The sequence below is a fragment of the Sinocyclocheilus rhinocerous genome, unplaced genomic scaffold (genome assembly GCF_001515625.1).
Source record: "Sinocyclocheilus rhinocerous isolate Xijiao unplaced genomic scaffold, SAMN03320098_v1.1 scaffold387, whole genome shotgun sequence".
Classification (NCBI taxonomy): domain Eukaryota; kingdom Metazoa; phylum Chordata; class Actinopteri; order Cypriniformes; family Cyprinidae; genus Sinocyclocheilus; species Sinocyclocheilus rhinocerous.
In genome coordinates this window covers 355,604-370,785 of record NW_015651557.1, presented here as the reverse complement: position 1 = coordinate 370,785, position 15,182 = coordinate 355,604, and the positions used below count along the sequence as shown (strand labels likewise).

Sequence of the window (15,182 nt, the reverse complement as noted above, 5' to 3'; positions counted from 1 at the left end):
TACATAGTAGTTAAAGCCACCTAATATAAAGTGGGACCAAAGTCTGAATCAAGAGCTAATTCTTGCTCATGTGTGTTCATTTCTAGGAATATGTGAATAATTGTTGCATGACTGAGACAGGGAAAAGTATAAAATGCTTTTATACATGAGAAAGAACTATATAATGTAACTAACAGAATGAAATGCACATGATTTATGTTTTTCTTCTTCTTTTCTTTTCTTTTCTTTTAAACGGCTGCTTTTTGCCATCCTCGTGATGTAGTTCCTGCATCTGTTGCCTCTTGGCCCTCACAAATCACAAGCAGAGGTTAATCAACATTTAATCAACATTTCAACTCCATGAAAGGACTGGGGGCTTGAGCTCCAGTGAAATAACACTGCTCCATACGACGTATAAAAATAGCAAAAATGAAAAATAAGAAATTTAGCCAGAAACTGACTAAAACTGACTAAATGAATGAATATGAGTGTAAAGTACATTATCATCGAAAGACAAAACCTACGAATAAAACAAAAATATTGAAATAAAAATTAACATTGGCAGACTGGCAGCTACAGTGGGTTGTTAAAGTAAGAAGTAATGAATCATAAATTGACAAAACATTCATTCCAAGACTGCTGCTTTCTTCAGTAAAGATAGAAATACTAATGTAGCATTAAAGTTGAGCAGAAAAGATGACTTACATTTGTAATAACAGTCAGCCCACATCCTGTTATATATATATATATATATATATATATATATATATATTAACTTAGGGTTAGGGTTATTTACAGGGCTATTTATAGGACTATTTTATAGGGCTTTTTTGTGATTGCAGTTGAGATTGTTGTATAATAAATATATAATGTATTTAAAGACCTTGTTGCATCAGATGCAGCTTCTATGGCATCTTAGTTGTGTAAAGACTTCTTAAAAATAGAGCAACAATTCTATCTATGAATATATTTGAGCTGTCCATTTAATTTAGTGTTTAATTATATATATTAAAAAATAATGCATTTGATCATGCTTCCTCATTCGTACATACAAATTCCTTAATAAGGATTTTCCTTTCTTCGGAGCAATTCAAGCTTGAAATACCACCTAATTGCAATCCCCACAGAATGCATTCTTGCATTCAAAGACAGCTGGATGGAGTGCAGCAGAGTGGATCGGAACACAGGGTTCTCAAGAATTTGAGAATCTGACACGTTTTATGGGGACATTCCATAGGCGTATGGTTTTTATTCTGTACAAACTGTATTTTCTATCCCCTTACCCTAAACCTACCCCTCACACAAAACTACAGGCATTTTTAGACTTTTAAAATGTTCTGTTTGATTTACAGTACAAGCCATTTTCCTCATGAGGATCTTAAATAAATAAATTAATTAATTCCCCACAAGATCAAAACTTGTGATTACTATCCCTGTGGGGACATTTGGTCCACGTAATGTAAGGAATGCGAGGACCCCACACACAAATTGGTGTGTCACTATTAAGACGCGTTTAAAAAAGCTCTGGTTGTTTGTCAGTGCTGGAGAAAGGGTTTGTATTAACTTGCTTCCAGATGAGACACCTATTTTACTGTCCCCCTCAGCTGAAATGGAAAAGACAAATTCCAGTGTTTGTTTTTAAAGCACCAGAAGCATCTGTTTATTTTTCATTTTGTCATTTTAATTGTCCTCCGCTCTGCCTTCCAGTGCAGGGAGAGAATGCTAACTCAGTCGAAAATTGCTTTTCCTACAGAGATTAGAATTTCAACCTCAGGTCTTGTTCAAGGAATATTTTATACACCTAAAAATGAAAATTCTGTCATTAAAAGAATCTACTTTACAGAATGCCAGGGGTTTTCTTTTCTAGAATGAGGACTGATACTGAACAAATACAGTCCATATGCTATATTACAAATCTTCTGAAGTCATACTATATCTTGCCCACTGTTCACTTTTGCACATTGCCAAATTTGTTTCTGAAGTGGCTTGTAACTGAAAGCAACAACTTTGAATATGTTTGTTTTTGCTTTGGTATTATTTTCACAAGCACAGTTTCAAAATTCTTCTTCTGCCAGTCTTTCAAAACCAGATCTTGTGTTTTCATTCCAGCTGGACATGTGATTTTAAACAATGATTATGTGGGGGGAAAAATAAGATCGTTGTAATATGCAATGGAAGCATTTAGTATAATCAGCAGAACACAACAATATGATCTTCTTTCAATTCAATCCATGTAACAGTCAGTTCATTTATAGCAAACAATACAAAGATACATTTCAAATCAGGTTTGTTGCTGAATTAAAGATGTAACAGTAATACAGGCTACAACTGTCACATTATAAACTGCACTTATATTACCTAACTTACATTATTGACAAATTCCAGAATATTTCTATACAATGCAATGTGCTCTTAAAAGGTTTAATAAAGTCACACTTTATTTTAAGGTCCAATTCTCACTATTAACAAACTATTCACTATGACCTTTGCCTCAATAAACTACTAATTTGCTTTTATTAATAGTTAGCAAGGTAGTTGTTAAGTGTAGGATAAAAATCTAAATCGCTTATTGATAAAATTATAAAAATGCATTGATACGAATATCTTAATGATGTAAAAGATACGTAAATATTTGTACGTGTTTTAGCTAAAAATACGTAGCGATTTGTACTTTTTAAACGTTGAAATACGTCTAAATTGTACGTTTTAGCATTAATAAAAACGTACAAAAATTTACGTTTTGTGCTTGTAAATGTTACGTATTAATACCTATGTATAAACATGAGACCAGGCTGAATATGGTCATGCAGAATATGTGCTTTATAATACTAACAAACAACCAATATGTTATTAATAGGCATGCTAATAAGCAACTAGTTGATAGTGAGAATTGGTCCCTATACTAAACTGTTATCGACATGGCCATGGGGCTTTGTGCTAGAACAGAATTTGCTGCGAAAACAGGAAATGTTCTTATTGTACCATATGACTGAATCTATGCTGTACCAAAGAAGAAATGGAGAGAAAATGTAGACTTTTGCATGAGTCTCCTACTTCTCCTGATATATGATAGACCAGCCACTGAATAATCAGATTTCCTTAGATTTTTATGGAAATGTACAAAATTTCGAACCAAAATTAAATGACTTTAGCAGTGCAACTTGGTCATCTGACATAATTGCAGCCCCTCATGCTCTGTCAGACCTTCAGAGAGAACAAAATGGCAGGGCTTTCAGATTGAGCAATTGTCTATCACTTCCTTCCCACTGTTAAGGTTAGAACGAACATCCAATCTGTCCCAGCCATGCTGGGAAAACACTTGAATCCTCCGTCGTTGGTGCTGTGATCTACAAGAAGCAATCAGTTAAACCTCCTCTCGAACACAAGACCCCCACCTCCTATATCTCAGTTGCTCTTCCTGCATGATCATCCATAAATAAAATTCTGAATATTTTAGTCTATGTGTTGTCTCATCAATAATTCATCCTTCTTATGGTCTCTCTCTTCTCTTTTCTCATTTCTTATATAGGAGAATATGTGGTGATGACAACATATTTCCATTTGAAAAGGAAAATTGGCTATTTCGTGATCCAGACGTATCTCCCCTGCATAATGACCGTCATTCTGTCTCAGGTCTCCTTTTGGTTGAACCGGGAGTCCGTTCCAGCACGTACCGTCTTCGGTGAGCTTTTCTTCCGTTTGTTTACTAATGCACAGATGTGCTCTGCGAGTAATCCGGCAAATAATACGTGCAGCGTAGAGCTGCTGTTTACATTATGAGACTACATCAAAACATGCTGTGCCTTATATTTGTAGAGATGCTTTTGTTTTTATCTGCCATTATGAAACAACAGGAAGCATTCAGTAAACAAGAACACCAGGGATTATTTGAAAAGTTAGTTTTCTGTGTAAAAGTTTTTCAGAGAAGTCCTAAACCTGGATAGTGATGGATTCTGTTTTGAAAAGGTGTAATTACCACAGCCACCACACAAGCACCTAATTAATTGCAGATTAGATGGACCGAAACCTGGAGTCAAATTAAGTAAAAAAAATAAAATAAAAAAGTAATGCTGACAGGACATAAAAGGAAAAGATAAACACAAGAGCATTGCAGCTGTATCTCCTTCAGCAGCCTATTTGCACAGGTCTTTAAGCCAGCTGAAGTTAAGAGATTATAGCTTATTGAGCGCACATCAACTTTGGCATGGTGTCTGACTTCATCTGCGGTTTGCTTTTTATCGAGGGCCGGAGCATCAGGTGCAAAGCAGGGCTCATTCTGCCAGCATTACTGTGGAGGATGTTACTGATGAGAAAGTTTCTGCAATCAGCTACAGAATAAATGAATTTCTGACACTTCTCACAAACCGTTCTTGATAGAGTGCAGCAGCATTTCATGCACCACTGTTCTGAATATTACGCAGAACCACAGCAAAAGATATCGTATTTTAAATCACATTATTTTACAGATTGCAATCTGAATATGATTCAAAGATGTTTTCGTTTTTTTTTTTCCTGATTCACTCAAGCCGCACACTGCACGATTTTCACATTACACAACTTTTCAATAAGAAGAATCGCTGACATCTCTGCCTTGTCTACAAACTATGTTTCACAATGTAACACACGTGAGAACTCATACAGGAAATAATGTTAGATTACGCGAGAGACAGACTTTCTCACACACGATTTGCCTCTGGTTTTGGGCATTTGCTGGCGATTTCCACAAAACAAAATTCAAAATTAGGGCTAAATTGTGCAGTGTTAATCCAACATACTGAAACAAGAGTTATCATATTGTAACATGACTGTTTCGGAAATAAGTGAGAGCTGGACATACTGTATATGCAGTAGACACATTTATTTAAACAAACACAACAAAAATAAATCCAGGTTGAAAAGAGGATATTCTAGATGCAGGAAAACTAGAACTAAAACATGCACACATACAGTGGTGTGAAAAAGTGTTGGCCCCCTTCCTGATTTATTTTTTTGCATGTTTGTCACACTTTAATGTTTCAGATCATCAAACAAATTTAAATATTAGTCAAAGATAACACAAGTAAACACAACATGCAGTTTTTAAATGAAGGTTTTTATTATTAAGGGAAAACAGAATCCAAAACTACATGGCCCTGTGTGAAGAAGTGTTTGCCCCCCTGTTAAAACTGTGGTTTATCACACCTGAGTTCAATTTCTCTAGCCACACCCAGGCCTGATTACTGCCACACCTGTTCGCAATCAAGAAATCTCTTAAATAGGACCTGCCTGACAAAGTGAAGTAGACCAAAAGATCCTCAAAAGCTAGACTTGCCGAGATCCAAAGAAATTCAGAAACAAATGAGAAAGATGTTACCTGAGATATAGAATGAAAAAGAGAAAATGTAGCTTTAACACATGAGAAGTATAGAGAGAGATGCCATGAGGGACATGAGTCTAGCTCAGTGACCTTCAACCCAGGCCGAGCTCAGTTAGAGAGGAAGAGGACAATCCAAGAGTAGAGCCCAGAGATGAAAGAGAGAGAGCACACAGGTTACATTCTTCATTTATCCTTGACCATGTGACTTAAACCAAATCTGAGATATTCAAACCGACCAATCAGCAGACAACAGCTGCCCCCACTGTACAAGAGGTGTGACAATTAGTAGGTCTCAGCCAGCATCTCTTAGTTTTCTTGCTTTCTTCTTACTTTCTGAACTTCCTCGAATTTGAAGTGAACTCATACTTCAATGCTTTAAAAAAAAAATTGCAACTCACCATTGACAATTGTGCTGCAACTCTTGCTGCCACAGGAGCAGTAGGCTGGGGCTGGGGGTCCGGCTGACTCTGCTCCATGGCCTTCTTTGCTGTTCCAGCAGCAGCAGCAGGTTGTTCCACCACCCTTTGTGCTGGTCCAGTAGGGCTGGCAGTTGGCTGTTTAAGACAGCCCAAAAAAAATACATGTAACAATTCAGAAAGAAAACCATTTCAGTAAATAATACTAACAAAAAATACTTGCTACATTAATGTTACCTTTGGAGTGTGAAAACCACAGATGCATTTCAGCACACCTCCAAGCAAGTTTGTCTGGCCACGAGACAGCATCGGACATTTCTCAATCTGTAAGCATAATAACAAATGTAATGCACAATACAAGTGAGTCCCTTAACAGAGCATACAATACTTCATTAAATTCATATATTAATTAATTCATTGATTAATTTCTAGGACACGAGTCACTATTTATCTTATATACAGTGGTGTGAAAAAGTGTTGGCCCCCTTCCTGATTTCTTATTTTTTTTGCATGTTTGTCACACTTTAATGTTTCAGATCATCAAACAAATTTAAATATTAGTAAAAGATAACACAAGTGAACACAACATGCAGTTTTTAAATGAAGGTTTTTATTATTAAGGGAAAACAAAATCCAAAACTACATGGCCCTGTGTGAAGAAGTGTTTGCCCCCCTGTTAAAACTGTGGTTTATCACACCTGAGTTCAATTTCTCTAGCCACACCCAGGCCTGATTACTGCCACACCTGTTCGCAATCAAGAAATCTCTTAAATAGGACCTGCCTGACAAAGTGAAGTAGACCAAAAGATCCTCAAAAGCTAGACATCATGCCGAGATCCAAAGAAATTCAGAAACAAATGAGAAAGAAAGTAATTGAGATCTATCAGTCTGGAAAAGGTTATAAAGCCATTTCTAAAGCTTTGGGACTCCAGCGAACCACAGTGAGAGCCATTATTCACAAATGGCAAAAACATGGAACAGTGGAGAACCTTCCCAGGAGTGGCCGGCCGACCAAAATTACCCCAAGAGCACAGCGACGACTCATCCAAGAGGTCACAAAAGACCCCACAACAACATCCAAAGAACTGCAGGCCTCACTTGCCTCAGTTAAGGTCAGTGTTCATGACTCCACCATAAGAAAGAGACTGGGCAAAAATGGTCTGCATGGCAGAGTTCCAAGACGAAAACCGCTGCTGAGCAAAAAGAACAAAGGCTCGTCTCAGTTTTGCCAGAAAACATCTTGATGATCCCCAAGACTTTTGGGAAAATACTCTGTGGACTGACGAGACAAAAGTTGAACTTTTTGGAAGGTGTGTGTCCCATTACGTCTGGCGTAAAAGTAACACTGCATTTCAGAAAAAGAACATCATACCAACAGTAAAATATGGTGGTGGTAGTGTGATGGTCTGGGGGTTTGCTTTTTGTTTTGCTGCTTCAGGACCTGGAAGACTTGCTGTGATAAATGGAACCATGAATTCTGCTGTTTACCAAAAAGTCCTGAAGGAGAATGTCCGGCCATCTGTTCGTGACCTCAGGCTGAAGCGAACTTGGGTTCTGCAGCAGGACAAGAACACACCAGCAAGTCCACCTCTGAATGGCTGAAGAAAAGCAAAATGAAGACTTTGGAGTGGCCTAGTCAAAGTCCTGACCTGAATCCTATTGAGATGCTGTGGCATGACCTTAAAAAGGCGGTTCATGACCTTTTAAAGGCGGTTCATGAATTACAACAATTCTGCATAGATGAGTGGACCAAAATTCCTCCACAGCGCTGTAACAGACTCATTGCAAGTTATCGCAAACGCTTGATTGCAGTTGTTGCTGCTAAGGGTGGCCCAACCAGTTATTAGGTTTAGGGGGCAAACACTTTTTCACACAGGGCCATGTAGTTTTGGATTTTGTTTTCCCTTAATAATAAAAACCTTCATTTAAAAACTGCATGTTGTGTTCACTTGTGTTATCTTTTACTAATATTTAAATTTGTTTGATGATCTGAAACATTAAAGTGTGACAAACATGCAAAAAAAATAAGAAATCAGGAAGGGGGCCAACACTTTTTCACACCACTGTAGCATCTATTCATGACAACATGAGAAAAAGAACATAGGAATCACTGGGATTTAAATCCACAATATATTACGGGATGAAACAAGGAACAGGTGAAAGTGATAAGTTGCTTTGGAGGGCAACTATGGCAACACACTATGGACTAATCATAAGGCAATCATAAGTAAAATCATGAGAACAGGAACTATATATCAAAATTCTACTGTTTCCAGTTAGGAACCACCCACGTGAAATGACAGAATTAAATTATAAAGTATTATTATATGTAAAGAAGACAGTCCCATGAGAAGGCCAGTTGCTGTCTATAAGTTGTCATTTCTATTAAGATGTCAGCTTAGAAGGCAGCTTCATATGCAAGCGGTGTTAAGCAAGTCATTGTTACGAACACAGGTTTGAGTGCTGTAGTAAACCTGGTTCCTAAACTTGGATCTTCACTTAAAACTACGGCAGTAACTGTAACACAACCCCCAGATGAGATGACTGACTGAAACCCGTATAGAAACATGCCAGTTAACTCTTCTGTCTTGAGGCACCACATCATCTGTGCCACAGCCGTGCCAGCAATCCTCCGATTTCTCTTCATAAGGAAACCAGTTCATAAGAGCCTGTGCTTATGTTTGTATTTGTATGATGAGGAGCTATCGTGTTTCAGTGACCATCATCAGAGTGGATATTTTGCTCCTCAAAGTGGAACATGATGTTTTAGGATGTATGTGCTTGTATGTTCTTGTTTATTATGAACAAGGACACTCATAACCGTTTGCAGCTGATGCTCTTAATGTTGAACTGCTTGCAAGCTCGCCAGGACAACACAAGGAGAAGTCAAAAATTCCAAATACCAATAATAAAACAAAAGAAAGCGTTAAAGACTAAAGTAATTAAACGATAAAGAACTAATCAGTAAAATAAAAACTAGAATGATTAAAAATAAAACCAAAGCAAAGGACAAGAGTAACACGCTCAAGAAGACTAGGAAAAGAGCTACAGAAAATACTAAAAGTAAAAACTAAATGAGAACACTAGATAAATAATTAAAGCAAGTGAACAAAACGTATCAGGTTACGTATGTAACCATGGTTCCCTGAGTAGGGAACGAGACACTGCGTCCTCTAGGGGTCGCTATGGGAAACCTAGAGGACGCAGTTCGAAGTTCCCATGAAAGGGAACGTCTCAGGTTACGTATGTAACCATGGTTCCCTGAGTAGGGAACAAGACACTGCGTCCTCTAGGTTTCCCATAGCGACCCCTAGAAGACGCAGTTCGAAGTTCCCATGAAACAACAAGAGTAAGGATACAAGGATGCCATAACAAGACTCAAACACAACTGGAGAATGTAGCACAACAAAGTGTGTACATATGGCACAAAACAAACCAGTGAAGACAGTAGCCAGGTTTCCATCCAAACCTGCAAATTTAACTTATGCGCAAAATTGGAATATCGCATAAAACATTTGCGAATAAGTGTAATTTCCATTCAATGAGTCAAAGAGAACAAAATACTCTCTTCCTGATAAACTGGCACTAAATATCACTGAGAAAAGTAGGAGTAGGCACTGAATATAATAATCTTCATATATAATAAATTATTTGCACGAAACACAATAAATGCAGTCATAGTTTTCGTAATTGGATGCTGCTGTTTGGGAACACAGTCGTGTAAGACACTTCTGGGATGCAATTATACAGAAATACTTTGAATACAGACTTTGTACAGGCATTTCAGAATACCCATAACAACATTTCAGATGCTGTGCAACAAGATCGGCCCATGGGTTGGTCAGGTTATGGCATCACATAGCGCAAAGTCACATGACTTTTTTGATGCGCATGGAGAAATGTATTCGCAAAGTGCATTTCCATCTCCCTTTATTCACATTAACCCTTTTTCACACAAGTCAAAAATCACCTCAAGCAAGCGTAAAAACTTTTATGCAAATTAAGTGTTGTTGTTTTTTTGTTTTTTTTTTATTTGGCATTTCCATCATTCGTTTCTGATGCGATACTGAAAAATGTGCATAAAAAATTATGGAAACAGCTAATGAGGCAAGAGAACACAATAAATAGAGAGGAAAGCACACAAGGAGCAAGTGAGACCAATTAGTTAAACAAGGACTAGACAACGACTAAACGAGAGGGTGTGGTAAAGGGAAACAAGGAGCAGGACCAGGGGAGCACATGACCAACATAAACAAGATGAAGCCGTGTGCTCACAGAACAAACATAGAATCATTAAATAAACAAGGATAAAATAAACAGAGCGACCAGGACAGAGCCTTGCCAATTCCAATCCTGTCATCTTCTAGTTTTCTTCTCCATCTGTCCTTTTCAAAGTCCCCAATGTTTCTACACCTAGAAGTTAGTTTTTCCCTTCAGTAAATATTGAATAATGCCGCTTAGGTTCTTGTACTGCCACTGTTACCATTGTATGTGTTTTATCATTTCCCTTTCATCTCTTTGTTCTTTATAAACTTCCTTTGCTTTATTCATTGTTGTCTTTTATCTTGTGCTAACTCCATAATTTTCAAGCTAAAACTAATACATGCAGTGCGGCTTGCTCAGGTGTATAGTCATATTTCATCTTCACCATCTTATTCTTTGCGGCCCACCATCACCATTATCCTTTGCACACCCACAACCTTCAAGACAGTCTCCTTAGAATTGGTGTTCAGCCCACACAGGCTTAGACATTCACTCATATTTTAATATTGAGTGGTTTTCTTAAGCATGCATCACTATTTCTTTTATTTGTACTATATTTTAGTCCAATAATCTATTAATTTGTTAAAAAAAAAAACATAAATGCAATTTGAATGCATTCTCTTAGATATTTAACTCTTAAATGCATGAACGTTTCACCAATCATTAATACATATTTGGGACTTTAGTGACCTGGACCTATATTATCTTACATAGATGGATCTCTAACTGCTGCAATAACATATATGTCATCCATGGTATGGAAAAAATACTACTGAAGTCAATGGGAACCATCAACATTTTGGTTACCAACATTCTTCACAATATCTTCTTTTATATTCAACAGAAAAAAATCATTCATACATGTTGAGGGGGTGAGTAAATAATGAATAAATTATAATGTTTAGGTAAACTATCCCTTTAAAAAAAAAAAACCCTGAGCTTAAATAGTAATCCTGGTCTGACTATCTAAAGAAGATTTTGAATAACGTGTTCTGATATACGAGACTACATTTATTCATTAGTTATATGTAATCTAGATAATTTATAACAAGGCCAAACAGACTGGAGTAATTCAGAATAGAACATTGTTTTCAGAATAGAACATCACATTGAGTTGTATTAAAGCATTTGACTGTTAAGTTAATCAAGAAGAAACAGCTAAGGTACAAGCAGAAAAAAGGCTGTTAATTTCCTTGTGTCAAAAGAATAAAAAGCTCTGAGTGCTCTGAATGCTGCAGTAATAAGTATCCTATCATACATCTTTTCATAAAGACAAGTGGGAGGTTATATCCGACTGATTTCCCATTACCCAAGTTGAGTCTATAAACGTGACTAAACAGCAATCGCACTCTGGGTAAGAATCGCATCATTAACTGGTCGCCGCACTTCTATGAAGAAGCCCCACCAAGCATGCTCTCCACCTCCATAAGAAATGCCACTCCATATTTTGCGACTTTAACTTCTAGCCTACTTCTGCTATTAACATTCGCTCCTGCTTATCTTGTCCAGAGGAGATGTGTTGAAAAGTGTGCAACAGCAACCCCAGGTGTCTCCCACAAGGCGAATGTGCCAAGGCTAATCAGTGATCTGGAGCCTGCCAGTTTCTGGAGTGCAAACATATGACTAAATGTTTCATCCTGTTTTTTGTAGCCAACTTTCGTGGAGTTGTCTTGGTTGTGTGAAATCATAAATACAAAAAAAAACAACACTATTTTCACATGCTTTTTATATAATTTGAGCTTGATTCAAAATGTCACACAATATGTTCCTTTCACAAGGGATATTTAGAGGCCAAGCTATGAACCATGTGTCCTAAAAATATGAAATTTGGAACACTTATAGTGGTGGTCATGCATAGTAATCTGACCAATTTTGAGGTCTCTAGGACCAACTGTGTAGCACCACCATCACTATCATTATATATGTGGTGTGAAGACTATTGTCATAGAATTAGAACAGTTATTACGGCTATCATTATAGTTATTGTCCTTGGTGTGAAAGGGCCTAAAGTTATTACAGTTATGTCCATACATGGTGCGATAAATCAATCCAGTAGACTATCACGACGGGCCTAGTGTTTCATTTTTTCACTACTCCAGTTCTTACTAAAATTGGCTTAGGTGATACCTGGACTAAGTTGCACAGAAATGACTGAACAGAATTTCAATATACATATTTGTTCAAAAGTTATGTCACAAAGTTAACCAAAACTTGGTTTAGAGGTCATCACTTGGCAATATTTTGATCTTTCGGAATTAAACACGGTATGCTTTATCAGCAACTTGGCAACAGTGCCACATACAAGTCATGAGTTCTGAAAATTAGCTTTTTTTGCACATAACTTTTTAAAAGTTTGTCAGAAAATCTTGATCTCAATGGATTCCATGGGTCATGCTGAGTTCATGGATACTGATTTTGGGATTGAACAAACCACCTGTTTGCCTTTTTGAAATTTGTCATAAATTGCAATAGCTTTTAAACCATTTAACATACCAGCACAAAATTTGGTAGGGATCATCGGCAGCATGTCCTGAGGGTACCTGAGAAGTTTAAACACAGTGCCACCTAGAGTTTCATATGTATTTTTTAAAAGATAAATAATAAATTATAATAAATCTTGTCCAGTTTTGCCAAAATCAGCTCAGATGATGTTTGGAATGATCTGCACAGAAATGACTGAACAGATATTTGGTATTTGCTACCATTCCCAAGAAATTCCTTTATAAAATCCACTGTGTTTGTGTTAGTTGTTCTATGCCAGGGGTGTCAAACTCAATTCCTGGAGGGCCGGAGCCCTGCAGAGTTTAGATTCAACTCTATTAAACACACCTGATCTAACTTATCAAGTCCTTCAGGCCTATTTGAAAACTACATGGTATGTGTATTGGAGCAGGGTTGGAACAAAACTCTGCAGGGCTCCGGCCCTCCAGGAACGGAGTTTGACACCCCTGTTCTATGCTATGTTAATTTGCATGGTAATCAGAAGCCAGTATTTTTATTGTGGCTTTTTGGCTATGAGGGTAATCATAATCTATGTTAATAAACATAAGTGCAATAACAGCTCATGTACTTTGCACTATACATCTTTTATTTTGCACTATTTTGTATATATATATATATATATCACTTCACTGTGGTTATCTTTATTGAGATTTATGTAATGTTATTATATGTCAGTTTTTACATGTGCCAGTCATAGAGAGCTGCTAAACTGTTTATCTTTTTTTTTTTTTTATAATAACGATTTATTCTGTTGTATACTATACTATATAATGAACAATGTTCTCTGAGGTTCTCAGCTTTGTTTGTGTTGAAAACCACTGTAGTTATGCCGGTAGGCTCCAATTGAGAGGTACTAATGAGGTGTAGAGCGGACCCTTATTGATATTCCACAAGGCTCGCACAACTATGTCTGCAGACGTGATGAAACACGAATCAGGCTGGCTGGACATTGAAGTAATGGAGCGGCCAGGCTGGTAGACAGACAGTGCTAAATGTAGTGTTTTCCAAGGTGCCTGGAGGTTGTACTGTGTAGGTCTTCAAAGCCAGCTCCCCTGAGTGCTAAACCTCAGCAGCTTTAGCACACCAATCTGCCATCTGATTACTGCCCATTGATTTGGCAGTAATCATAAATGATTCATGAATCAATGATCATAAAAAAAAAGTTTTTCTGTTGTAAAATATTTTTGCCACAGGAGTTAGTTCTTGCTGAGATGTTACCCACTCTTCCACCAAGGCACTTGCAAATTCTTGAACACGTCTGGGGGGGACACATGGTTATACCTGGTTTGCTACTGCACGGATGAACACCTGTCCTTTCTGTTGTCTCCCTGTAGCATTGTCTTGGGCTTAGATTACAGACATTGCAGTTTATTTCTCTTGCTACATCTGCAGTCCTCATGCCTCCTGCAGCAGGACTATGGCATGTTCGTGCAGGTGAGCAGGGAACCTGGGCAACTGTCTTCTGATGTTTTTCATAGTCAATAGAATGGTGTATTTGCTGTCTTCAGTTATTATAACTGTGACCTTAATTGTCTACTGCCTGTAAGCCCTAAGTGTCTTAAGGACTGTTCCAAAGGTGCATGTGCAATAATTGTTTATGGCTCATTGAACTAGCATGGAAAATATTGTTTAAAGTGCCCCTATTATGTCACTTTTAAGGTTCCTAATATTGTTTTGGGAGTCTCCTACAATAGGTTTACATGCATGCAAGGTCAAAAAACACTTTCGTTGTCTCAAAATACACATTGAATATCACCTCATTTTCCAACGATTCTCAAATTATTCGTTCGAAGCAGTTCAAAGTCTCTCTAAACCCCTCCTTTCCGTGAGCCTACTCTGCTCTGATTGGTCAAATGGCCCAATCTGTTGTGATTGGTCTACCGCGTACAGCGCATGTCGGAAACGATATGCCCATTGCCATAGTTCCATATTTTGAGCGCTCGATACAAAATATAAACATCAATTATTTATTATACTTACAGTTTCAGATTCAGTGGAGCCGGTTGGTCCAAATAAAGTGGGTACTGGGCCATCTTTCAAGAGCAAGCGTTTTGTAAATCACGCGTTGAACTTCCATAGATAAGAGAAGCAGTCATCACTAAAATGGCGGGAACACAAAAAAGATTGAGGTTGTACTGCTGGAAAAAATTAATTTTAAAGTGCCCCTACATGCAGTGTGTAACACAGCTCTAAGTGAATGAAAACATCCTGCAAAGTTTTAAATCTGAAAGTGCACCGTGTATAAAGTTATTGTCTCTCAAAAGAAAGTCGACTCTGAATCAGTGAAACGAGTCGTTTTTAAAACTAATCCCAAGCCATTTCATATTGACGTCAACATGAAACATTAGCATATTGCCCGCCCACTCGTTGGTCTTTTCGCATTGGTCTGAATGAAACTGCAAATTCATTCTTTGCCACTAGGTACAGCTTTTGGAGCGGTAAAAACAGCGGTTTCCCCGGTAACGCTGTAAACAAAGCAGCACTGCGCTCACAAACGCAGCTTTTATTATGAAATGGAAATGAAATCGACCAATCGGACCAATCACCGCAGATGATTGAAAATGAATCGTTGAGCGAATTCGTTGAACTGAAAATGAATTCGTTGAGCGAAAAAAAATAAACGTTGAGCGAATCGTTTGGGAGTCGTTGAGCAAGTAAGGTAAAAA

General features: G+C 37.6%; 1 protein-coding gene across 1 annotated transcript in view; it reads left to right on the top strand.

Moving 5' to 3' along the window:
• The window catches only part of LOC107713170 (gamma-aminobutyric acid receptor subunit alpha-3-like), a 175,334-nt gene that overhangs the window by 113,993 nt on the left and 46,159 nt on the right, over nucleotides 1–15,182 (top strand). The window contains exon 8 of the mRNA XM_016518602.1: nucleotides 3,509–3,661. Within this exon, the coding sequence (XP_016374088.1) occupies nucleotides 3,509–3,661 (153 nt within the window). The remainder of the gene's footprint in view (nucleotides 1–3,508; nucleotides 3,662–15,182) is intronic.